The sequence below is a fragment of the Crinia signifera genome, chromosome 8 (assembly GCF_055691185.1).
Source record: "Crinia signifera chromosome 8, ASM5569118v1, whole genome shotgun sequence".
Classification (NCBI taxonomy): domain Eukaryota; kingdom Metazoa; phylum Chordata; class Amphibia; order Anura; family Myobatrachidae; genus Crinia; species Crinia signifera.
The window spans coordinates 122959894-122985293 of record NC_139224.1 but is presented as its reverse complement, the minus strand read 5'-3'; the positions used below and the strand labels follow the sequence as shown (position 1 = coordinate 122985293).

The 25400-nt window shown below is 43.5% G+C and overlaps 1 protein-coding gene across 5 annotated transcripts in view; it reads left to right on the top strand.

The window, feature by feature from the left end:
- BRDT (bromodomain testis associated) overlaps nt 1-25400 on the top strand; it is a 95133-nt gene that overhangs the window by 3158 nt on the left and 66575 nt on the right. For 4 of the 5 annotated variants that reach the window (XM_083157110.1, XM_083157107.1, XM_083157108.1 and 1 more), the window contains 8 exons: nt 4022-4249; nt 13907-14044; nt 16273-16417; nt 16851-17023; nt 19658-20014; nt 21941-22069; nt 22486-22671; nt 24448-24641. In XM_083157110.1, coding sequence (XP_083013236.1) covers nt 4061-4249; nt 13907-14044; nt 16273-16417; nt 16851-17023; nt 19658-20014; nt 21941-22069; nt 22486-22671; nt 24448-24641 — 1511 coding nt within the window. In that variant the 5' untranslated portion in view covers nt 4022-4060. The remainder of the gene's footprint in view (nt 1-4021; nt 4250-13906; nt 14045-16272; nt 16418-16850; nt 17024-19657; nt 20015-21940; nt 22070-22485; nt 22672-24447; nt 24642-25400) is intronic. The other variant, XM_083157111.1, reaches the window with a different exon arrangement.

The window sequence follows — 25400 nt, the reverse complement described above, 5'->3', positions numbered from 1 at the left end:
GGCATTGTATGCCATATGTAGTGGCATACGATGTCATACGATGCGATACGATGTTTTACCGATTTTTGAGCAAAAATTGTCAAAAATCGGTAAAACATCGCATAACATCGTATGCCATATGTAGTGTCATACGATGCGATACGATGTTTTACCGATTTTTGATCAAAAATGGTGAACAATCGGTAAAACATCGCATGGCATCGTATGCCATCGATGCGATACGATGTTTTACCGATTTTTGAGCATTTTAGCTCAAAAATAGTATGCGATCGCATCGGATGCCATACGATGGCACCCGATTTTGCACTGAAATGCATCAGAATGCATTGAAATGTGTATTAAAGTAGTGAAATGCCCCCAAATGCCATTTTTCATAGTGCACCACCCCCACTATCAACGTCAACCCGAAGCGTGGCGAGCGCAGCGGTACGCGTCCTACGACCTTTTCATACCCCCACTATCCATGTCGGCGTGGAGTTGAGAATAGAATAGTGTGGCGAGCGGACGCGGATACCTGTGAAGCCCGCGAGGAGACGCTTATAGCTGTGAAGGTATCCGCGTGCCCTCGCTGCGCTCGCCACGCTTCGGGCTCGGTGGCTCGCTGCGCTCGCCACACTATTCTATTCTCAACTCCACGCCGACGTGGATAGTGGGGGTATGAAAAGGTCGTAGGACGCGTACCGCCGCCCCTCGCGGGCTCGCTGCGCTCGCCACGCTTCGGGTTGACGTTGATAGTGGGGGTGGTGCACTATGAAAAATGGCATTTGGGGCATTTCACTACTTTAATACACATTTCAATGCATTCTGATGCATTTCAGTCCAAAATCGGGTGCCATCGCATCGCATGCCATCGTATGGCATCCGATGCGATCGCATACGATTTTTGAGCTAAAATGCTCAAAAATCGGTAAAACATCGTATCGCATCGTATGACATCTACACATGGCATACGATGCCATTCGATGTTTTACCGATTTTTGACCATTTTTGCTCAAAAATCGGTATGACATCGTATGCCACTACATATGGCATACGATGTTATGCGATGGCATACGATTTTTGAGCAAAAATAGTCAAAAATCGGTAAAACATCGCATCGCATCGTATGCCATCGTATGCCACATGCGATGCGATTTTTAGCATACGATCTGCATACGATGCAGGTCGTGGGAGCCGTGATACTCCACAAGTACCGGCACATGAAATAGTTTGACATGGCTTAGGTCGACGTGGTATGAAGGTCTACACAAGCATTAGGTCAACAATGGGGTTGACATGAGTTTCACATTTTTTACAGTTTTTAGTAAACAATGTATTTAGATTATCTGAATTAAAACAGTGGGCTAGGTTTCATGTGTGCGCCCTGTAATGCTAGTTTAGATCAATATAAAAGCGAACTATTTCCTTCTTTATTATTTATGAACTGGGTTTTTTTTAAAGCTGCAATCCTATGTGAAAATGGATTCAGTACTGAATCCCGGCATTCAGAATCCCGACAGCCAAAATCCCGACAAGGGGGGGACGTGGATCGCCCCCCCTTGAGGGCTCGCTGCGCTCGCCACGCAGCGGGCCCGGTGCCTCACTACGCTCACTACGCTCGGCACACTAATTTATTCTCCCTCCAGGGGTGCCGTGGACACCCCAGGAGGGAGAATGTGTCAGGATTTCGGCGGTCGGGATTCCGGCGTCGGGATTCTGAACGCCGGGATCCCGACCGCCGGGATTTTAACTGCATCCCGTGAAAATGTATTTAAAAAAGATAAAAATAAAAAACAGAAGGCCTGCATTGAATGTATCGTATGCTATTCTAGCCACCAGACGTCTCAGCTTAGTGTATGGCAGGGGTTCCCAAACTTTTTTGAATCACGGCGCCCTAGAGCATCAAAATATTTTCAAGGCACCTATAGGCCAAATGCTTCTTATCGAGAAATTCAGTGCATTGTGTGTATATGTCACAGTTATCTGGTGAGGGACAGGATTTGCTTCTGTTTGTCCACATATATTATTATTGGCAGCCGCCAGCACTAGTTTTGGTCCACCAACCCGAGGGTGCCGAGGCGCACAGTTTGGGAACCACTGGTGTATGGGTTTGTTTTTTCACTGTAGGGAGCTGTAGTACTGTAGCCCTAGGTAAATTCCACCACTGTTAAGCACATCTCAATCTCACTATTGCGGTACAGTGGGACCAAAGATATCACTGACTATGCAGCTATAATTAGGGCATGACCTAACTCCCAACTGTCTATTTAGAAAAGGGTTATGGTAGAAATCATCTACAGTGTCTAGGTCTTCAATCATATGGTCGACCACTAATGGTCGACAGGGTCACAAGGTCGACATCCAAAAGGTAGACATGGATAAAAGGTGGACATGGTTTTTTTATGTTTTTAGGGTGTCTGTCGACATAGGTCGACATGGACACTAAGTGTACCGCTCACCATGCTTCGGGCTTAAATGGGTACTTGTGTAGTTTCACAGCAACAGCCTAAGCTACGTTGTCAGCGTAGCCCAACGGCTGCCTAGTATAGTGTCTCCGCGGCAGCCCTGTGTAGTTAGCGTAGTCACCGTACTGTCACCGGGTGCTGCAGCTCTGTCCCCGGTGTCCCTGGCAAGCCTAATGAGTGCCTCACACAGCGCCGGCGCCCGCATGATCCCCTCTCCACTGGTGGATGCCGGTGGATAGGGGATCATCCGGGCGCTGGCGGAGAGGTGCTCCATCTGTTTTAGACGCAGGAGCGTTTCAGAAAGTATTGCGGCAGGGTACGGCAACCCTGCCGACATGGTTAGGGGTTCGGTAGCGCGTGCGTCTTCTTCACAAAGGGGGGGTGCGGCTGCAAGTGCGTCTCATGCACAATAAAGGAGGCATTTGCCAGTGCTCCATGTTACTACTACTACATGATACTGGCAAATGCCTCCATTTGAAACCCCCACTATCCACGCCAGCTCGAAGCGTGGCGAGCGGACACGTTGCATGTCCTCCCGACTTGTTTATACCCCCACTATCCACGACGTGGAGTTGATTTTATAAAGCGTGGCGAGCCACCGAGCCCGAAGCGTGGCGAGCGCATGCGGATTACTTTACATGTATTCCACTATCCTGACTTTACCACAGGTGGACTCCAATGAAGTTGTAGGAACAGCTCAAGGATGATCAGTGGCAGATATTGTAATTAATGACCGATGGTTCTTTACTGCAGTATCCAATTAGCGGCCACTTTTTTCAGCCAAAAATTGATCTGGGATCAGGGATAAGTCCTGATTAACACGTTTTTACCGTCTGACCGCTACTTATCGGTTATCGTGCATTAAACCTGATTAACAGTGGGTATCCGCTAAGGAATGCGAACGCTGCTGCTAAAAGGATAGCGCCCAATCTAGTGTCTAACAAAGCACTACATAGGAAATGTATCGCTATGTGTTAATGACTCAAGTTGGCAATATGTTGGGCTACTTGCATGATATGGCAGTTTGTGTTAACCCATGTTAACATGATCTGCGAGTGCAGTCTTCAAACTGCGCGAACAGTGATGTCCGAGATCTGGCTGATTGGAATGGCGAGATCTCCAATTTTTCACATTCATTTCTGGTAGATGTTCGATTGCATTCAGTCATGTCTATAGAATTGGTTGTGTGTGCATGCGGGGTTATGTCCTCTGCCATCTTATCGCGCCCCCTTTCCTAACCACTACAATCAAACTTGAGAAATAGCTACTGTCGAAATAGTGTTGTCACACTTTGCAAAGCTGTTACCCTTAGTAGGAAACTTTTTTTTCCTTTAAATCCTCTCACTACAGCAGCTTTATTTCATGTGGTATTATACATTTCTACCAGAAGTAAAACTGAAATATTTTGATCATTTTCAACATTTACAGTTAATTAAATACAAATCTTTTTGATTTCATATATGTGTTATATAGCTGAACTGCAACGGAGTGTTTATTGCCCTATTTTCTGTGCGCTTTCCTATGGGGTTGGCTGTTATTTGTCTCTTCACTGATTCCTCTAACATTTCCATTTGCAGGGGAAGGAAGACTAGCGATTTACACTGGATTGATGCATCATGTCAAGCAGGCAGCTGCAAGTATCTATTTTGAATCCACCTCCACCAGAATACATTAATCGCAAGAAGACCGGACGCCTGACTAACCAGTTACAGTATCTGGAGAAGGTCGTGTTAAAGGCGTTATGGAGACACAACTTTTCCTGGCCATTCCAGCAGCCTGTGGATGCTGCAAAGCTGAACCTTCCAGTAAGACAATGATCTATGAACCTGTAACCTTTTGTAGCTGTTGCATAGTGGTGGTAGACATTTTGAGGGCTGGACCAGTCCTGGCCAATCCACTCACTATGAACATGTAACATCAGAGGCATGAGGAACTAGTTATACCAAAATAACAAATGGCATGTTATCACAGTGTGCACTTTATGCTGGAAGCTCTTAAGGTGCCTATACGCTAGTATGATATGGCCCTTTTTCACACCATTTCGACCCATCAGGCCAATAGAGTATGATGTGTCATGAGTCCCTTCCATTGGATTGGATTTGGAGATCTCATGGCTGCCACAAGGATTTGACGTATCCCGGGGCAGTGAATTGCGACACATCGTATTTGAAAGTACAGCATAGGCTGTATCACGTGCAATTCTAGCCCCAGGGAATATGGCGTCTCGGCTTAGTGTTTGTGGTCTTTTTTTACTGGTGTGGCTGCAGTACTGTAGCACCTACGTAAATTCCACCACTGCTAAGCACCTATCAATCTCGCCATTGAGGCACCGTGGGACCAAAGAGATCACTGACTATGCAGCTATAATTAGGGTATGACCTAACTACCAACTGTCTATTTAGAAAAGACTATGCCCATTTTCTGCTGGAAAAGTTTGGTGGTCTAGCAGAGCAGCGGTGATAAGGTGTTGCATGGCAATTAATGGGAGTTGCAAAGGTAGGGGACTTGGCCATGCCTACATCATGAGATGACCATGATCCCACCATGACATGGCTGCACACACTATTCCAGTAATAGTACAGACATATTGGTGGTAAATTCCTTGTCAATTTTGCAATAAATAACCTGAAATGGTACAATGGTAAGCAGTAACTTAATAAGGGCTTACAAAAAAACAAATGTAGAATGGCAAATACTGGAAACACTTATATACCTGAGCCTTTCTCAGGGAACATGTAATGGGCTAAAACCATCCAACCTTCCAACTGGTCTGCAGCAGTGAAAGAGGCTGGGCATGCGGCACCACCAGTGGCCTAGCGAAGACTGAAGCTATCATGGATTAAGGCTGCGTCTACACATAGCGGTGCAACGGGTCCGGTTCAGCAGGACCCGCTGTGCTGCAAGGAGCCTGCAAACAGGCTCCTATGTGGCAGTCTACACATATACTACGATAGTCGGGTTTCCGGCATTGGTATTTTGACTGCCTACATCCCAACAGCCAGGATGCCAAGTGCATCCCTGTACAACTTTTGACCATTAGCGTACATTACATTTGATCGGGTTAATCAATGTGGGAACAGAATATTTATTAAAAGCTTCAAAATTGCATGTCCTCTTAAGAATTGAGTTCCATGGTGTTAAATTAAATTGTTCCCTGTATCCAATGCTTTTTTATTTTTAATCTAATGTGGGAAGAAATCTACTTTGTCTAAGAACTTGGTGACCTTTAGAAGACCAGAGGGAGAGCGATGTCCGGCACAGGCATGGCGTTATTTATATTTCTGTCCTAGTATGTGGGTTGGAGTTGTAGCCATGATGTTGGTACTGGTACAGTAGTTCTCCTGGCTGCTGCATAGATAAACCCAGATAACAGACTGCAGGAGCTTCAGGTTCGGTAACGGCACACTAAAACAATATTGTGCAAACCTATTGAACAGTATTGTTAACCATATCCTTCATTGAAGTCACAGTGACCCCGCTGAACATGCGGGTTGTTAGCTGTATAGCCAAAATCGTCCTACAGTGCATCCGGAAAGTGCTCACAGCGCTTCACCATTTTCCACATTTTATGTTACAGCATTATTTAAAAATGGAATAAATTCATTTTTTCCCCCCTCAAATTTCCACACACTGTGGGGCAGATGCATGTATTAAGCCTGGTGAAGAGATAAAGTGGAAGGTGATAACTCACCAGCTATGTTTGAAAAAATTACAGTTAAGGCACATACACACTACAAGATTATCTTTCCAATCTGGCTGGTTGGAATGAAATGGCAAACACTGATCTACAATATGTAGGTGTTGTATGTATTGATCACGCAGGTCTGATGTCACTGATCTTATAAAGATGTTTTAGAATTTCCTATACAGTGTGTATGTGTATATATATATATATATATATATATATATATATATATATATATATATATATATATATATATATATATATATATATATATATATTTTATTATTATTATTTTTTTCAATAGGTTGTAGGGGGGGTTGTGTTTGTGAAAAAATTACCTGTGATCTCGAGCAATTCCCAGTTTCCACCACCAGATGGTGGGCCTGATTCAGACCTGATCGCTTATCTACTAATTTGCAGACGACTGAGTAGCCTCTGCCCAGACAGAAAACCTGCCCTGTTGAAATCTGCAAATGAGCTTTCCAGTCTGTGTGCAAATGTGAGCAAGTCTGACCATACCGGTCATCTGCGACAGGCTGATCGAGGCCAGTGCTGACGCCGCAGACCCTCTCTGGAAATGCCTGCTTTTCTGGACACTCTTGGTAAACTTCTGGTTTCCACCCCAAACACAATCTTCCTGTCGGTCACATTACATGGGGTGAGCGATGACTATCCATAAGCTATTTCTGTTGCTGTTTGGCCTTATTCATATGCGCTGTGATCTGTACGCATGCACTGTCATTTGATTGCTTGATCTGCAAATTTTGCACATCAGCAATCAACTTTGAATCAGGCCCAGTGTACGCAGTAAGGAGAGGTAACGCAAGAGTGCTAAATCGTAACAATTTGGTTACTAGAGTGGCAGTAGCACCTGTCCAGAACGTTCAACATACACTTCCTCATTCCTGCTCTGCCACTTACAATATTGTATTTCTACATCGTATGACTCTTCTCTCATTTGCAAGCTGGGGGCTAGGGGTGCTTGTGATCATTACTGTGATGATATGCTGTGGGTGTAGATCAGTGGAAAATACTTTAGAATCAAATGAGCTCTTGTGAACTCTGAACGCTCTTAAGATTTTTTGACCTATCATTTCGGGCCACTGTTTCTGACATGCAGACTGCCACAGTAATGACTTTGATGCTGTAAAATTATCCAGATAATGCCAGATTATATCTGCTTCATGTTTACTGTACCCTTTGTACCGCATATACAGGTCACCAATTTTTTCAACTTTTAATCGCTGTTAAGATTATGGGTTTTACTTTAATTCATGTCACTTTTTAGCTGTAGGAGTATTGTAGCAACTAGACCTACCAAACTCGGACTTGGAAACAAGTGTATATGTGTAAAAGGTCTGCTTCAAAATAATTCCATTTTTTTCTTGCATACTGCAGGTCATGGAATATTGGATTTGTCTCTCTTAATGGCATACTAAATCTGGATCTTCTGTCTGTAAGGTTAAGCAATGCACATTAATTGTCTGCTTCCTGACAGCCCGTCCCAGCTAGTCTGTCTTTCTCAAATTTTAGGGAGAATTGACACTGCGGGTAAAGATGGAAAGGTTACCATATCAGTGCTGCAACAGCTGAAATATTTCATCACATTCTAGATTATTCCATTAAAAATAGCATTGACTTGAATATTTTGAATTGCTGTTTAGAAGGCAAAGGTGGTTTTTTTTATTTTTTTTTATTTTTTTTTTTTTAAGTTTTTTGCTTTTTTATATAAACCACTTACAGTATTTCTATTCATTTTACTTTGCGCGTACGAGGTGTGGCCATTAAATAGCAAGACTGTAAAAAATTAACCGTACTGTATGAGATACGTGTGGTGAACATTGACTGTAGATTATTCCAAAAAATGTTTGCAAAGGATCACCCCTCTTGCACACATAGTTTGTTGTCAAACGTTGTTTGAAGTTTTTGTTTTCTTTTCTGTCCATCATAAAATATTTAGTTGAATAGTAGTGCATTGTGTTTAATTAAAATTTTTAGTTATATTGAACAAAACTCCCTATTCTAATCGAGGCTTAAGCCCTGTACGCACAGGGCGACTTACCCTGCTGAGCGATCTAGTTAGCACAGCTCACTCAGCACACATCCCTGGCTAGATTGCGCAGCACACACAGCGAGTTATATTTGCTAACTTCAGTTTCTTGATACACATGCAGTGCAATCTTGTGTGCTTGTGTAGTTTCACGGCGGCAGCTTACGCTACATTTGAAACTAAGTTATTAGCGTAGCCCAACGTAGTTTGTGTAGTTTCACGGCGGCAGCCTAAGCTAAGTTATCAGTGTAGCTTAGGCTGCCGCCATGAAACTGCACAAGTAACTACCGTACTGTTGCCAGGAACTGCAGGCGTCCCTGGCAAGCCTAATGAGCGCCTCACACAGCTCTGGCGCCCGCATGGGGAGGCGCTCCATCTGTCTGAGACGCTCATGCGTCTGAGTAACTATTGCGGCAGGGTACAACAACCCTGCCGACAGGGTTAGGGGTTCGGTAGCGCGTGCGTCTCCTGCACAAAGAGGGGTGCGGACGCAAGTGCATCTTATGCACAATAAAGGAGGCATTTGCCAGTGCTTCGTGGAACATACTTGCAAATACCTCCATTTGATACACCCACTATCCACATCAGCCCGAAGCGTGGCGAGCGCATGCGTTACGCGTCCTCCCGACCTTTTCATACCCCCACTATCCATGTCGACGTGGTGTTGAGTTTATAAAATGTGGCGAGCGGATGCGGAATACATGTAACGTAATCAACGCGTGATCGCCGCACTTCGGGCTCGCTGCGCTCGCCACACTTTTTAAAATCAACTCCACGCCAACGTGGATAGTGGGGGTATGAAAAGGTCTGGAGGACGCGTCCTCTCGCGGGGCTCGCCACGCTTCGGGCTGGCGTGGATAGTGGGGGTGTTTCAGGAACACATTCACACCTGCCATATCATACATCTGAGACCATAATGACGGCATGTATTAACTGGTAACTGGTTTTTAGTTCATAAGAAGAATGCAACTTAACAAAGTAGTATAATATTGAAATTACTTAATTTGTCGGCAGCCATATCTGACACAATTTATACTGCTGACTGACTACACACAATGTACTGCGTACTGCTGACTGGCTACGATGGCTGCGGTTGCAGTACGCTACGCTGTTTCTGACAGGGACGCTGGCTACGTTAAGCGGCCGCGGGTACACTACACTACGCTGATTCTGACAGGGAAGCTTGTGGAAACACTACGCTACTTTTAACTACGCTGGCCGCGGGAACACTACGCTCATTCTGACAGGGACGCTACGCTGTCTACGTAGCTGCCACCATGAAAGTACACAAGTACCAAATCTAACTAGATCTTGACTACATGTGCTCAAGATCTGAGCAGGTGATGGCGACACGTGGCACCGCGCATTGCCATCGCTTGGGGGCATACACACAGTGATCCATACTTCTAAACAATCATTTGGGAGATTTTATCAAATGTGACCATTTTTTTTCTCTTTGAAAGAAGGGTCAGAGTATTGATTAGGGTAGCACTGAGCAGTTAAACTTTTTTTTATTAATTTTCAATAGAGAGGAGGTTCATCCCTTTGTCTAGGCTGTTTGGTATAGAGGCTTCCACTGGTTTGAATGACTTGTTGCTGGTAGGGCTATGACTCTGGCTTTATGGGGCCTGGTTCAGACCTGATAGCACAGCTGCGAATTCGCACAGCGGCTGATTATCGATATACTGCGTACGGGCCGCAATGCTCAAAGCCCGACTGATATAGTCAAATTTTTTTGTTCGCTGGCCAAACGCATGGTGATGTATTGGGCATGGAGGTGGGAACTGCCCGGATGTCTAACATCTCGGATGTGCCTGTATTCATTGCAGCCACCAAGAAAGTCCTGGGCTACACAGCCGCTGCGATATTGGCCTGGTGTGCATTGTAAAAATCATTCGCTGGCGAGCAGCTTCCGACGGGATTTGGACATATTCGCTCGGGCGCAAATGGATGTGCAGCCTTACACATCCACTTGTACAGTGAGCACATCTAATTTGCAAGCCGGGATTTACCTAAAGCAAAGCATAGGCTAAACTGATCGCTGGCCGTGCAAGTTTGCCGCCATGTGGTCAATTCTGAATCAGGCCCCTACTTTCAGATCTGTAGCCCCAATGAAAGTGTGGCCATGCGGACCAATAGGAGGCCACAAGTTTTTAATGCTTATGGTTTTCCCTAGTTTGCATAGGTACATCACCTAACACTTCTAATAAATGAGGTGAAATGGTTGTGGTTCATTAGGTCGACACCAAAAGTTGGACATGGCCAAAGTCAACAGTGAAAAAAGTTTGACACATAAAAAAGTAGACTTGATTTTTCCACGTATTGTTGGTGCTCATGTCGAACCCTGAGCATGTTGACCCTCGCATGCCTCATACCCAGTGCCTCTGTTCGTTACCGTTGTTCTTCGCACACTTTACCATCCCCAGAGTCCACGTAGAATGTAAAGGTCGACAAATGCAAAAATATCTCAAAACTACCTTTTACATGGGTTGACCATATCCATTTTGACCTTTTGCTTGTGTTCCCTTTGCCTTTGTCAACCTATTGACTATAGACCTTCCTTTTAATTATTAAATTACAGTTATTAGTTAACACATGTCGCCATTACTGTGTCAGCTGTATGATATTGCAGGTGTGAATGTGTTCCTAACACCACCACTATCCACGCCACCCCGAAGCGTGGCCTCCGACTTTTTCATACCCACACTACCCACGTCGGCGTGTAGTGGATTTTATATAGTGTGGCGAGCCACCGAGCCGGAAGCGTGGCGAGCACACGCGGAATACATGTAAAGTAATCCGCGTCCCTGCGCTCACCACACTATATAAAGTCAACTCCACGCTGACATGAAAAGGTCGGAGGACGCCTTCCGCTGCCCCTCGCCGAGCTCGCCACGCTTCGGGGTGCCGTGGATAGTGGAGGTGACGCAAAAAAATGGCATATGTGCTTTCAATAGTAAGCACACATCACATCTCATAGTAAGCACACATCACATGTCATCGCATGGGTGCCTATACAATGAAATATCGCATCGGATCGCACCCTGTCTATGGTGCCCTCCGATCCCATGCAATATTTCATTGTATAAGCACTCCGGTGCACTTTATATGGACATCGCATCGGGCGGCACTATAGATGCTATCCGATCCAATGCAATGCGATTTCACTACGGAGAATAGCCCAGTACTCTAAGGGGGTTATTCTAGTTCGCTCTTTCTGACAAATTCCTTCTTAGATGGACAAAACCATGTGCACTAAAGGTGGGGCAGATGTAAATTGTGCAGAGAGAATTAGATTTGGGCGAGTTATTTTGTTTCTGTGCAGGGAAAATACTGACTGCTTTATTTTTACACTGCAATATAGATCTCACTTTGAAGTAAAACCCCACCCAAATCTAATTCTGTCTGCACGCGTCACATCTGCCCCACCTGCAGTGCACATGGTTTTGTCCATCTAAGAAGGTATTTGTCAGAAAGAGTGAACCAAAATAACCCCCTCAATGCGTACTGGGCTCCCTGCCAGGAAACAAGTACCAAATATGTTAATAAAAAATCAAGTGCAAATGAAGCAATGCTGGCTAGAAGCAAACAAATTTTAGTAGCAATATATGAACATTTCAGTACCACAGAACAATACAGTATGTTAAATTATTTTGCTGATTATATTATTAAAGCTGATAAGAGATGGTAATTATATAGCCAGGCTGTTAGTGATTAAGTTCCATATTGTTCGGGCAGAAACGGATGTCAAAAGTTCCCTTTTAACAACACATGACCCGATTTTTTGCCTAGTAAGGCTCTGTAAAGTTGGAACTAGCAAACAAGCACAAAGTTCCTTAATGGCAGGAGGGAGCAATGTTAGTAGCCATGGAGATTAATATTTATATCCATAATTGCACTTTGTTAGTAGGCTTTCTGTAGCAACATATAGAAGCAGTCAGTGCAATTAAGCCAGAGATGGAGGTAAATAAGCAATACTTATGCTCTGCTTCTGTGCTCTCTGGGATTTGTAGTCCACATGCTGGGCAGCTGTAAGCGTCTCCACAGCCTGGTTCCCGGCAGTTGGTGCGTCCTTAATACTGCATCCCTGTCTGGAATGCACAGCCTGGATTCGTGTTTCCCGGTCGGTGGTGGCATGTGAAGATAAAAGCAAAGCTGTATAACGCATTTCCCTGCCTCCTAGTCAATCGGCGGCTACCTCAGATACCTAGACACCAATATTCACTATATGGACAAAAATATTCAGACACCTGACCATTACATCAACAAGTACTATTGGAGTTGGTTCCCCTTAGTCGATCGGCGGCTTCCTCAGATACCTAATTATTTTTGTCCATATAGTGAATATTGGTGCCTTGCGGTAAATAGTATACAATACTGACATTTTCTTCAGCCAATTAACGACCACTTGAAGATTATTTTGGTTTGTTCCAGCTGAATATAATACAAAGAAACGCATTAATCTAATAGCAGTGTCCCCTTCGCAGGGTGAAATCCGCTTGACTTAGGGAAAAATCTAGTTCAGAGCCCCATGGGGCATTGAGTACTTTTGTGCAACAGAAAGCAGAGTTTGGGTGCTTTTTGGCAGAGTTCAAACGCCACAGAAAAATTTTGCTTGTTATACTTTGACCTTTTTAAACAGATTTTTTTTTTTCAATTATTATTATTCACGCCTGGGTCCCTGGCAGGTTGAGGCCTGTTACATAAGAGTCTGCTTAGATGTGTGTTCCCTGCAGTGGGAAGCCTCAATAAATTGTTCTTCCCTTGGCAGAATATATTAACTATTCAAGTAGGAGGTCACATGGCCTGGTAGTCATCTGTTTGCGTAGAAATGTAATCGATGTCATTTTATACTAGCAGAGTTTCAACCAGTGAATACAGCGTAAGAGAAGAGACTTGTGAAGGGTTCAATGTTGTATTAAACCATGAGGTACCATTTGTATCTAATGGTTCTGTACAATGAACATTACGGCCTTTTTAGTGCCAACATCGGTGAGATGCCCAAAATATCCACTAAAAATGATGGTGTCGCTCACACATATAAATTGAAATAAAAAAAATATTGTGTGAAACATTGATTTCCTATAGAAGGTAAACATTACAGGTCATTATGATGAATAAAAATGTTTGCTTGGAAATTTTCACACCTATTTTGACAAATTCCCTTGGCACTCAAAGGGTTAAGCCTACCCTTCTAATCCTGCCAGTTATACATGATGTAGACTTTTGCTAAGGATTTCCCTTACAAGATTTTCATTAGCTCTATACATAGGGGGGTATTCAATCTCCCGCAGCCATCTCCCAATCGGGGAGATGGCTGCGGGGCCCTATTCAATGCGGTCTTCCATGAAAATATCTTGGCAGAACGAGCCCGACTTCACAAGCAGTGAAGGCTGCAGCTCGCCTCTTCCCGGCCGCAGCTTGTGGCCACGCCCTCTTCTTGTCCTGCTGCAGGTGGGACATTGAATCCCGCATGCTTTTTCTGAGTCAAGCAGACCGATAACAGGATAGGGTTACTGCTGTCGGGCCAGCTCGACAGCCATGACCCAAGATTGAATACCCCCCATAATCTAGGTTTTGAGGTATAATCAGATTCTACTTCTTTATATAGCACCTTCTAAAAGATAATGTCTGTAATCTGGTTATTTAAACCCACACTTTAGTAAGTGCACAGTACCTCATTTGTCTGGTGAATGCTGGGATTTAACAGTTTTTGTTGCTTTGCAGGATTATTATCATATTATAAAGAATCCCATGGATCTGAGCACAATAAGGAAGAGGCTGGAATACAATTACTACACAAGGGCTCTGGACTGCATGCAAGACTTCAATACCATGTTCACAAATTGTTACATTTATAATAAGGTAAATGTATAATTAACCCTTTCTGGTCCAACGTCTAGTCAGACAACAGCCCTAGCGCTAGTAGCAGATCCAATGGTGAGCCACTTTAAAATAAGAACATTAACACCGTTCAACATTCAATGTACTGTAGACCATTTTTGAATAAAATAAATGACATTATTCTTTAAAACCAGACTGGATTGCCAGAAACAATTGGACTGCAAAGGGTTAACAACAATATATTTAGTGGAGTTTAACAGGAGCTATTTAACCCTTTGACTGCTGGTCATATTAGGCATATACCTTTGCCTAGTCTGTATTGTAGCGATTTGCAAACCAAATTCCAAAATACTGTGAAAATTCTTCGGCAGATGCTGGAGTATCAGAATATCAAATTAGAATGAATCCCAATGCCATGTACAAGCTACAGTGCTTTTTGTACTAAAACATTACCAAACCATGTATTTGAGGGGCTTGCTTATGGTCTCATTGGTTTACTTTTACCAGTGTCCCCACTGGGATACACCGGAAACATGCAACAGGCCATAAAGGGCTAATGTTTATATGAGCACATGGCCCTTAGCCACTATCATTCTTACTTGTTTACAAAGGCAGGACCATTGAGACAGCTGTGGGGCCGGGTACTGAAGGGAGCGTGGCTGCCTCCAAAAAGAGAAAATAATGAAAAATAAGCATGCTGTCATGGGAGACACCTGTACCTTTCAGCAGATGTCCGAGATACTCCTTACCTGTTTCTAACCACGCTCTACTCCTCTGTACAAGGGACACCTTTGTATGATCTTATGTGCATTGTGCTACGGTTAATATGCTCGGATTAGCTGTAAGCTATTCTACACCTGCCCTTCTCTTGCAGTACATACAGCGGCAGCAATGAGCGGTATACATGCCCTGGGTGCCGTGACAGGCCTGGTGGTGGATTGTGCAGCCGGCCACTGTGCAACTGAAATCTCAAAAATGGTTCTGTAGCTCACCAAAATAATAGGATGGCTGTAGTGAACCAATCGCATCTCACAGCGTCGTCACCCCTTCCCCTTGTACTTTCTACTAGAGTCATAGCAAGTGCTTTCAATGGGTGCTAGTGCTATGTACCGGTTAGAAAAATATGGGCGGGGGAGTTGATGCTTTATTCCGGCCAGAGCACCTGAATGTCTAGTTACAGCTTTGAGTTCCCAGACCTCGGTGTTAACACTTCTGCGGAGACCCAAAACAGGTTTCTTCTCCAGTATGTTCAGACCCAGAAAGAAAACCCAGATAAGTAAAGCACGTGGGCGGCCTTCTGGGTCTAATTAAATTACACCCAATCAATTAGCGTGCCGTAACTTAATTGATTCCCCTCCACTAAGGCAGGTTATATAGTATTGCACTACATTGTTAGTGCAACTAGCCATGATTATAAATTCCATCTGTATTCTTTGTTTCATAGGAAATGGTGGTTTTAGAATGATTAAGGGAAGAGCCCCCATGCTATGAGGGGTGCTGTATAATCGCTCTACAATGTCTAGTTATACGTTCAATAAGTCAGCAGGTACAAAAGGTTGACTTGACAGTGGAGGACACAAAAAATGGGGCTACACACTTTAAGTGTTCTTTTAGGTCACATCTTGTATATTTGATGTAGAGATTTGCGGCTTTAGATTTATGGTTCTCAAAGCGGGATCTTATTGGCCATTGGCTGTCACATGTTTTGGATAGTCAATAAGAACCGTGCAAATACAGATTAAACCAAACCCGCAAATCTTTAATTTCATGTGTGACACAATCAGTATAAACATGTACCCTAGCGGGGTCACGTCACTCACCACACTTTAGGCAGGGTGGCTTGCGTCACTACCTCTGCACTGCATGGTGTTGGGCTCGTGACTGTCTGCTCATCCTAGACATTGTAGATCTATCATCTGGATAACCGCTATTAGTACTACTGTAGAATTACAGGAATACTGATTTATACCTTTAAATCTGAGACATGCTTGGTGTTCAATGAATGTATTCTACATCTGTAATCCCAACATTAAGAGCAGATTAGCAGGTCTACCTGTGGCTACACAATGCAGAAACACAATTGTTTGAATGTGCATTGCACAAAGTACAATTTTTCAGTAATTGCCAAATACCAATAATCTGATGTTGCCTGCAATATTAGAAAAATAACTGGTGCACCCATATGGGAAATCAGAATATTTTACTGTAGTCTGTAATCTCATCATACGCTAATGTGCGATTTGTTGCAGTCAGGGGATGATATCGTTTTAATGGCACAAGAACTGGAGAAAGTGTTTGTGCAGAAAATTGCAGACATGCCACATGAAGAAATTGAATTATCTGTTGTGGGGAACAGAAGTGTTAAGAACAAGATAAGAACATCATCTGAAGGAGGTAATTGGTATATGCATAGCCATACACATCAATAGATTGCATATTTGTTGCCTGAAGCATAAATGCTGGTTAATAAAGGCCCATACACACTGTGTGATTTTTTTAGCTTAAAAGCCGCCCAGTACATCCCGGCGATGAGGTGTACCGCATCATTTATTGCCAGGTATTACCAGCAGATGAGCGACTGAGCGGAACGGCTTTCTGTAGCATCCTGCTATGGAAAGCTGTCCACCCTTAGACAGACGAAAATTGCTCAGTGTGTATGCACTGAGCAATTTCCAGCCCAGCGATTTTCCTCATCACTCTGAATACACGCTGTCAAAATCACCCAGTGTGTATGCACCAAGACTTATTATAGCGTCTAGATGTGCAAATTTTCTGAACTGTGGGTGGTGATTTTCGGGGTTTCATTGGTCTTTAATTTTAATTGCAGAGTCCCGAGATGATATTGAGTTCACGCCCGTTCTGAAGAAAAAGGCAGTTCAGAAAATGCACAGGAATCCGTTTCCCCGTCCAGTCATTGCCATGTTACCTGAGAGGACAACCCTTGTTCCACTGTCTATTATTCGCACCACAAATAGCACACCAGCCAGCCCTGTAGCAAAAGTAAGTTACTGGCCAGTAATATTCTGCACAGATCGCATTGTATGTGCCATCCTTGTTAAATGGGCCACTTTGTCTATAGTGCACATGATGTATGTTATCTTTAAGCAGAAAGACCAATAGTGTACAGTCACCAACACTCCATTGCATTGCTTTGTATTCATAGCACTGTGGAAAATGTTTTGCCTGTTCCTTCTGCAGCTTGCGTCTCCTGTTGGGATGCTGGTGGCAGGAGACGCAAGCTGCAGAGAGAACAAGCAGTCCACCGGCAGAAAAGGACACCCCAAGTACACTCAAGGATGTACCAGGACCGACACACCTAACCCACATAATGAACTGCGAACCGTGAGTGTACTGTAACCTGTGCAATACATACGTACCCAGCGGGACACCGCAGGCATGTTACATACTGCACACAGTTATCAGACAGACTATACAAGCATAGACATGAGAGGACATAGGCTCAACCAGAGTCTATGGTATTGTAAAGGGGTTCCCTACGAATCGTCCAAATCCCATAAGGCTCCCCTCCTGCATGCTATATGATCAATTGTTCAACCGATATCCACCAAGACTAACATTATCATTTTCACTATAATCACTGAGGGAGACCGTAGGCTCCAGGAGAAGAGTCCTACGGGATTATAAAGGGATCCCTAAAAGACAGCCTGAACCTTAATTGAGAATCTCCCTACGGTGACACTATAGTGACAATTTCCCATAGAATGGGTACCCCTTATAGGTGTACCAAACACTAATTAAGCCCACAAAACAAACAATACCACTACTTCCATACATATAGACCTACCCTAGTGTTTACTCTAGCATTTAGAGCGGGCAGGGCGCCGGGGTCGACCGGGCCCGCCAACGTCACAGCTGGGGGCAGTCCCGGGCTGCTGACTTCACAAGAGGGGCGTGCCAGGCCTGCGACATCATCAAAGGGTGCGGGCCCAGCCGCCGCCGTCATCATCAAAGGGGGCGGGCCCGGCCCCTCCGAAGTCGCTGTGCTGCCGAGGAAGTGCCGGGCATTGCCGTCTACGGCGGCGCTGGGCTTCCCCGTGAGGCTGTTTTAGCGAGGCGCTGCTAGAGGGGCAGGGCGCATTTTGCCCTTTAAAAATCGGGGAGGGCGCAGCGTCCCGCTGAAACAGCCTAGCGGGAACACAACTACCCTGCAACCCACCACCATTCCAACAAGTTTCTATTACAAACAGACATTATTTGCAATCTTAATTTTATTTCTTGATTGCTATTTTGTGTACAATTACTCATGTTGTATTTAGTAAAATATAAACCACAACGTGACAATTCTTCCTCCGTCTTATTCTTTCAAATTCTTGCACCTGTAACATTCAAACAAAACCCAGGCTTCGCTCATCCCCACCGACCAAACAATATATGTGTACAGTATGTCATTGTCTTACTAAACTCTTAACATTGTGTTGAACATTATGAAATGCATGCTTTGTGATGGTAACATTTTACGTTTGGCATTAAAATCCTTTTCTTTTCTTTTTTAGTAATAGATAAAAATACTAAAAGTATAAAAGGTTTATTTGCGAACATGCTGGTAATTCCTTCGGAAATAGAGGTGGTTGTGAGAGGTCAGACAGCACAACTTGCATGCTGTTTCAGCTATATTCCCCCTCATTTGTTATAATAAATGTTTAAATGTAACATATACAGACAATTTTTTTTTTTTTAAATGTATGACCGTTCTACTCAACTTCTACTGGTAATTTGGGAATTTCATTAATTAGTGGATTAAAGTAATCTAGGTGAGCGATCAAGGCATTGTGAATAAATTTTGGAAGCTTCCAGAGTGAAAGAGGACCTGAGGTGGACAGAAATGACATGTTTGGAAGAAGGATTTTGTGTGGATTGATGGGGTGATGGTGTACAGTTGAAGATTATGCAATTTTGACAAACTCACTTGGCACTCAAAGGGTTTACCCACTGGAGCTTGTGTCTTGGTGCGTCTGGGAGTTTTAAGTGTAGAAGAGAATCATATAGATCTGAAATAATTCCTTACGAAGAGTGGTCTTTTCCAGTGGTTCTCAACCTCGGTCCTCAAGGACCCCCAACAGTGCACATTTTACAAGTCTCCAAACAGAATCACAGGTGAAATAATTAGCTCCACCTGTGATATTTTTAAAATGGGTCTGTGAATGAGTGCACCTGTGTTACCTGCCGGGTGACCTGGAAAATGTGGACTGTTGGGGGGACCATGGTTGAGAATCTTTCAGCTTAGACCAGTGGTCCTATCAGGATTAGCGGTCTGGAGATCACCCCAAGAGGTAGAGAATACATTTTTTTTTTTAAATCCACCCTATTGGACGTACATCAGTGTTATGGCAGGAGAAGAGGATTAAATTAAAACAAAGAGGAGGTGCTAGCTGGAAAACTGGAAGCAGAGGAAGTAGGATCAATAGCAGGAAATAATTGGATGTAGAAGTCGCTTCTGGATGCGCCCAGAGCAAGAGCATTTTGAGAGAGTGTCAAACTTTCACTCCTCCTTGGTATGAGACAGTGGTATTTGTAATGGCTGTTTTGTGTTTGTTTTATTATTTTTTTTGGACACGGTCTCCTATATACAAGATTTTCAAATGAAAAAAAAATGCCTTATTTTTAATGTTTTAGGCAAAAAAAGGTATAAAAAGGAGAGCAGACACTACAACACCTCCTGTCTCCCTCATCGCAACTAGTTGTGAGTCCTCTCCAATGGTGCATGAACCAATGCAATCTCCAAGATCTAAGAAACCTCAGTTGGACACTCCCGTCAAAGCGCTCCCTGATTCTCAGCAGCAAGTTCAACCTATACCTCACAATCCCCTATCTGAACAGCTGAAACACTGCAATAACATTCTAAATGAAATGATGTCCAAGAAGTATGCTAGTTGTGCCTGGCCTTTCTACAAGCCTGTAGACTCTGCATCATTTAATCTGCCTGCATACAGTGATATGATGAACTGTCCCATAGATTTGGGAACTATAAGAGTAAGTTTGGCTTGTTTCTTTTCATTCTTTCTTTCCACAGCTAGAGGGCACTGCAGCACAACAATTGTGTATATGTTCTCCCACTGCATTTCTATGCCTTTACATTTTGCAGAGTTAAACATACAGTATAGTATGGAATTTTTAATTTTAGTAATTAATTCTTCTTTTGATCAAATTTTTTTTTTTTTTTTTTTTTTTTACATATATATATATATTTTATTTTATTTTTCTTACCCCTTTACCTTCCTTCAGCGATTCCAATCGAAACACATGTCTCCTTCCCATTATGATATATTATTATTCAATATTATTATAAATAATATGATAATATTTTATACCTTAATTAAATGGTACAGTTTTTAACCTTGAATGTTAGGGGTATTAATGATAAGGTTAAAAGATCACGTGTTAAAAATGGTAAAACAGTATGGTTCTGAAATAGTATGTCTCAATGAAACACACCTATACGGGAGTAAGATACTATCCTTAAAGCGTCCATGGGTGGGATGGGCTTATCACTCATCGCATACTACTTCCTCTCGAGAGGTTTCAGTTCTTATTAAAAAATCTGTGCCCTTTATTTGTAATGCCGTCAAGATTGATCCATATGGTAGATTTGTTTATTTAGACTGCAAAATACTATCCACGTCGGCGTAGAGTTGAGAATAGAAAGTGTGGCGAGCGGACGCGGAATACGAGCCCGAAGCGTGGTGAGGGGACGCGGAATACATGTTAAGTAATCCGTGTCCCCTCGCGGTGCTCCCTGCGCTCGCCTCGCTTCGGGAGCGTGTTCTGCGGGGCTCGCCACGCTTCGGGCTCGCTGCGCTCGCCACACTTTCTATCCTCAACTCCACGCCGACGTGGATAGTGGGGGTATGAAAAGGTCAGAGGACGCGTACAGCCGCCCCTCGTGGGCTCGCTACGCTCGCCACGCTTTGGGTTGACGTTGATCGTGGGGTGGCGTTAACAATTGGGAGGGCCATTTCACACTTCAGGGTGGGTATTTGGGGTCTGTGGGCCATTTAACATTGTTCCCTATGTAAAATCGCGGTAATCGCGTCGGTCGCATCGCACGGGATTTTTTTTGGCCGCATGCGATGCGATCGACGCGATTTTTTTCCTTGCGATGCCTAAAATCAAAATCGTGGGCGCCGTTCTAGGAAACAAGTACCATATTTTTTTTTTTTTCAGCAGCCCAGGCTTCCCCCTTCACTATACCCCGCCCCGAGCCGGGATGCTGTCACTAGGTTGACGGATGCATTACGCTGACATGAAAAAGGTCAACATGAGGTTTTTATGTTTTTTCAAAAAAGGTGGTTTTTCATACTTTACTATGCAAGTGGGCATAGAGTGTGAATATAATAGTGAGCCATGCGAGGGGACGTGGTACACTTATACGATGTCCATGTCAACTTAAGTGGGGGGGAGGGGTGGTTGGTGCTAGCAAGAGCGGGTGCCATTTTGAGGAGAGGGACTTTTTTAGCTTAAATTTTTCTTCCTTGTGCTGTAGTGCTGGGCGTTTGCATGGGTGACCTCACTGCTTCTCTGAAATCCGGTAGCAGCAGCGGCACCGGAACGGTGACTTCACCATGGACTCACGAGAAGGCTTGCACATGCTGCTCCCCAGTAGCCAGAACCAGGCTCTAGGCTTGTCACCACCAGTGTGGAGACCGCTGGTGGTTCTGGTTGTTGCTCTCTCGGTGGTGGGGAAAGTCCACAACTTTTTTCTTTGTTCCTGTCATGGACTTGCATATCTAACTGGCTTGCCTGCAGCTGAGTGTAGGGTATAACTGAAGGGGAACCTGGGCTGTAGGTTGGTGTTTAGATGCAACCTCACAAGCTATAACCACGGTATCTGTGCCCCTTCTGGACTTGATAAAATAAATGTGGCTTTTTGTTCTTACCTATTAATTCCCTTTATTGAAGGACAAAATGGAGAATGGACGGTATAAAGACACGCGGGAGTTTGCATCTGATGTCCGTTTAATGTTCTTGAACTGTTACAAGAACAATCCCCCAGATAATGAAGTTGTGAACCTGGCACGGAAGTTACAGGTTAGTGGCTTTTTTTCTGTGCTAGGGGATAATGTTTTCAAACCCATGAAAGCTGATACATGAGCATTTCACACTCTAATGCTGGGTACACACTGGACAATATTGGACATTCATTGAAATGGCTGATATATTGTGAACAGGTTGGTGGGTTTTTAAACTGAGCAACATTACTCAGCTACAGATCGCCAACTTTTGCTGCACAATCTGCGGATATCTGTCCATCCGAACACTTGCTGCAGGGACTGGTCACAGTTGGATTGGCAACTTTTAAGCTTTTTTTTTTTTTTGTATTTTTTAACCTTTAACCTTTGTCTGGTATTAATTTCTATTGGTACCTTGTACAATTGTTTAAATGTACTTTGTTTGCATTCACCTGCATACGATCTGTTTCGTTTTATCATGGGTTCTATTTCTAGGATGCCTTTGAGATACTGTTTGCCAGAATCCCAGATGAACCAGCTGATAGTGCCACTTACGCACAAACGATGCTGGGCAGACACAAGCCATCCACCAGCGAAAACAGCAGCACCAGCCCCTCGGACAGCTCCTCCTCCGATTCGGAAGATGAAAGAGCTCAAAAGCTGGCCTTACTACAAGAGCAGGTGAGCTTGTGTTGAGGGTAAAGGGATGGCTCACAGACTACGGGGGTATTCAATCCCTGGTGCTATTTCTGATGGGAGAAATAGCAGCGGGCGCCTATTTAATGTTGTCTTTCCCGACAGCATTGAACGGGCATCTCGTCAGAACGGACCCGACTTTAAAAGCAGATCAGCAGGTGGGACATTGAATCCCACCTGCCAATAAACAGGTGAGCAGACCAAAAACGAGCCAGGGTACCGACAGTCAGGACCCGGGATTGACTACCCACCTATGTCTAGTTAGACAGTGAATAAGTCAACAATGACAAAAGGATCAACGTATTTTTCTATTTTTCATTTATTTATTAATATTTCATGCTTTACCACCCACGTGGATTCTGAACCGAACAGAGCATGGTGAGCAAAGAAGTCATAAAAGGGTAAATGCTACTCTAATTGGGGGTTTGCATGTTTAGATGTTGACACAGGTTGACAAGCAAAATGTGGACACATGAAAAGGTCAGCATGAGTTTCATCTTTCTTGTTGTCAATGTCGACCTATTGACTGTCTACCTCGATATTGTCTGTGAGCTATACTTGAAGGTGTTAATTAGATGGGGGGGGGATAATAAACGCCTAATGTTGCTTCTCCCCTCCATGATAAACCAACGGCCACTTGATGGCGCCCGACCGAGTTCTGTAGTGCACACACCCCTACATCTAAACACCTTAGGATAACAGAGCCCCGGTCTGAGCAGCTCCACCATTTTGATTGAGACCAATGCAGTTGATGATTATTTATTATTTATTTATTAACAGTTTCTTATATAGCGCACACAGATTCCGCAGCGCTTTAGAGAATATTTGAACATTCACATCAGTCCCTGCCCCAGTGGAGCTTACAATCTATATTCCCTACCACATATACAAGCACACACAGACATTCTAGGGTTAATCTTTGTTGGAAGCCAATTAACCTACCTGTATATTTTTGGATTGTGGGAGGAAACCGGAGTACCCGGAGTAAACCCACGCAAGCACGGGGAGAATATACAAACTCCGCACAGTTAGAGCCACGGTGGGGATAGAACCCATGACCTGAGCACTGTGAGGCAGTAATGCTAACCATTACACCATCCGTACTGCCCATGCTCATGCTGCCCACTGCTGCATGATAATGCTTTGCTTCTAGAAGATCAAGGTGACCCACCTAACCACCTTTATTTCTTGAGACTACAACTGAAATATCCCCCACTACTAGTGATATGTGCATGCTTTAATCAGATATCACTATGATCATGAAAGATATTGTTCAAGCATTATTGGCAGAATGACCTGCATGTCCGGACGATGTCAATATCTTTAACAATCAGCTGGGGGGGGGGGGGCACATTGTAAAAGATATTGGGCATACACACTAGAAGAAATTACCATCAATATCATTCAGAAGCCCCTTTCTGAACAAGATTGATGCCAATATCTTTTAGTGGGTATGGGCCTTTATGCAGATATGACTGCTTTTGTCCATTTTCCAGTGTTGGGGAGCAAACAAATCGATTGTAGTTTGTTCCCAGAAATTTCCAGATTTTCAGTCCAACCAACCAGATTGATAACATACTCTCCTAGTGTGTATGGCTGTGTCCCCTACAATTACAACGATCTTTTAAAAATGTATTGGTACTCACAAGATTTTGTCTGGTGTGGAGGCTCACTGTAGTGGGGTCATCCATCCATCCATCCATCCCATGACCATTGTTTTGTGTGTTCTAAATTGCACTTTTTGTTGTCTTGGTTCTAAAGCTGAAAGCAGTGCATGAGCAGCTGAAAGCTTTAGCTGAAGGTCCTACACCCAAACTTAAGAAAAAGAAGCCAAAGAAAGATAAGAAAAAGAAAAAACTGAAGGAAAAGAAAAAGCAACTTAAAAAGAAAGCAAGCCAAAATCAAAAAAAGAAAAAAAAGAAGCAGACAGAATCGAAGAAGAAATCTGTACTGAAGTAAGACATTTAATTTCCTCCAGTTATAGCAAGTTTTGGGGCACATGTTTTTTGTAGAGAGAAAATGTACGATGAAGTACCAACCAATCAGCCCCTAACTGCCATGTTCCAGGCTTTGTTTGAAATAGGAGCCAGGAGTGGTTTGGTTTGGTACTTTATCTCTCTCCACTTTCTCTCTCCACGCTTTTTTTTTCTTTTTGTAGAAGCCATGGTGTATTTTCAGAACTATATTTTGTTTATAATAAACAAGTGTTCATTAGAAACTCTTGTGTTTCATATGGAATAATATACTTTCATCTGTAACTTCCAAGGTTGTTAGACATCACTGTGGCATTCCATGACCATATAACAAGCACACGTGTTTCCAGATTGCATAGACCTTATAAAAATAAAAAGAACACAGAACATGGTAATCTGTGATCCGGGCACATTGATCAGTTATCATTTTGGCTGCGAGGGGAGGTTAGGGTTAGGCAGTGGGGTGGATTAGGGGTAGGGATATGAATTGTCTACAAAGAACAGCATTACATCTACGAAATGATCTTGCTGTGGATCCTTCCTCCTAGCCGCTGGGTATTTTTGGTCTGTCTTATCCAAATCTGACAATTTTAATGTGAACAACCTGTTTTTTTTATTAGTCTTTTATTCTGTATTTTATGTTTGACCTTTAATAATTCACAACATGGAATAGTGTGGTCATAGAACCAATTGATGGTTGTTCAATATAAGACTTATTACTATTAAGTTTAAAGGCATGTA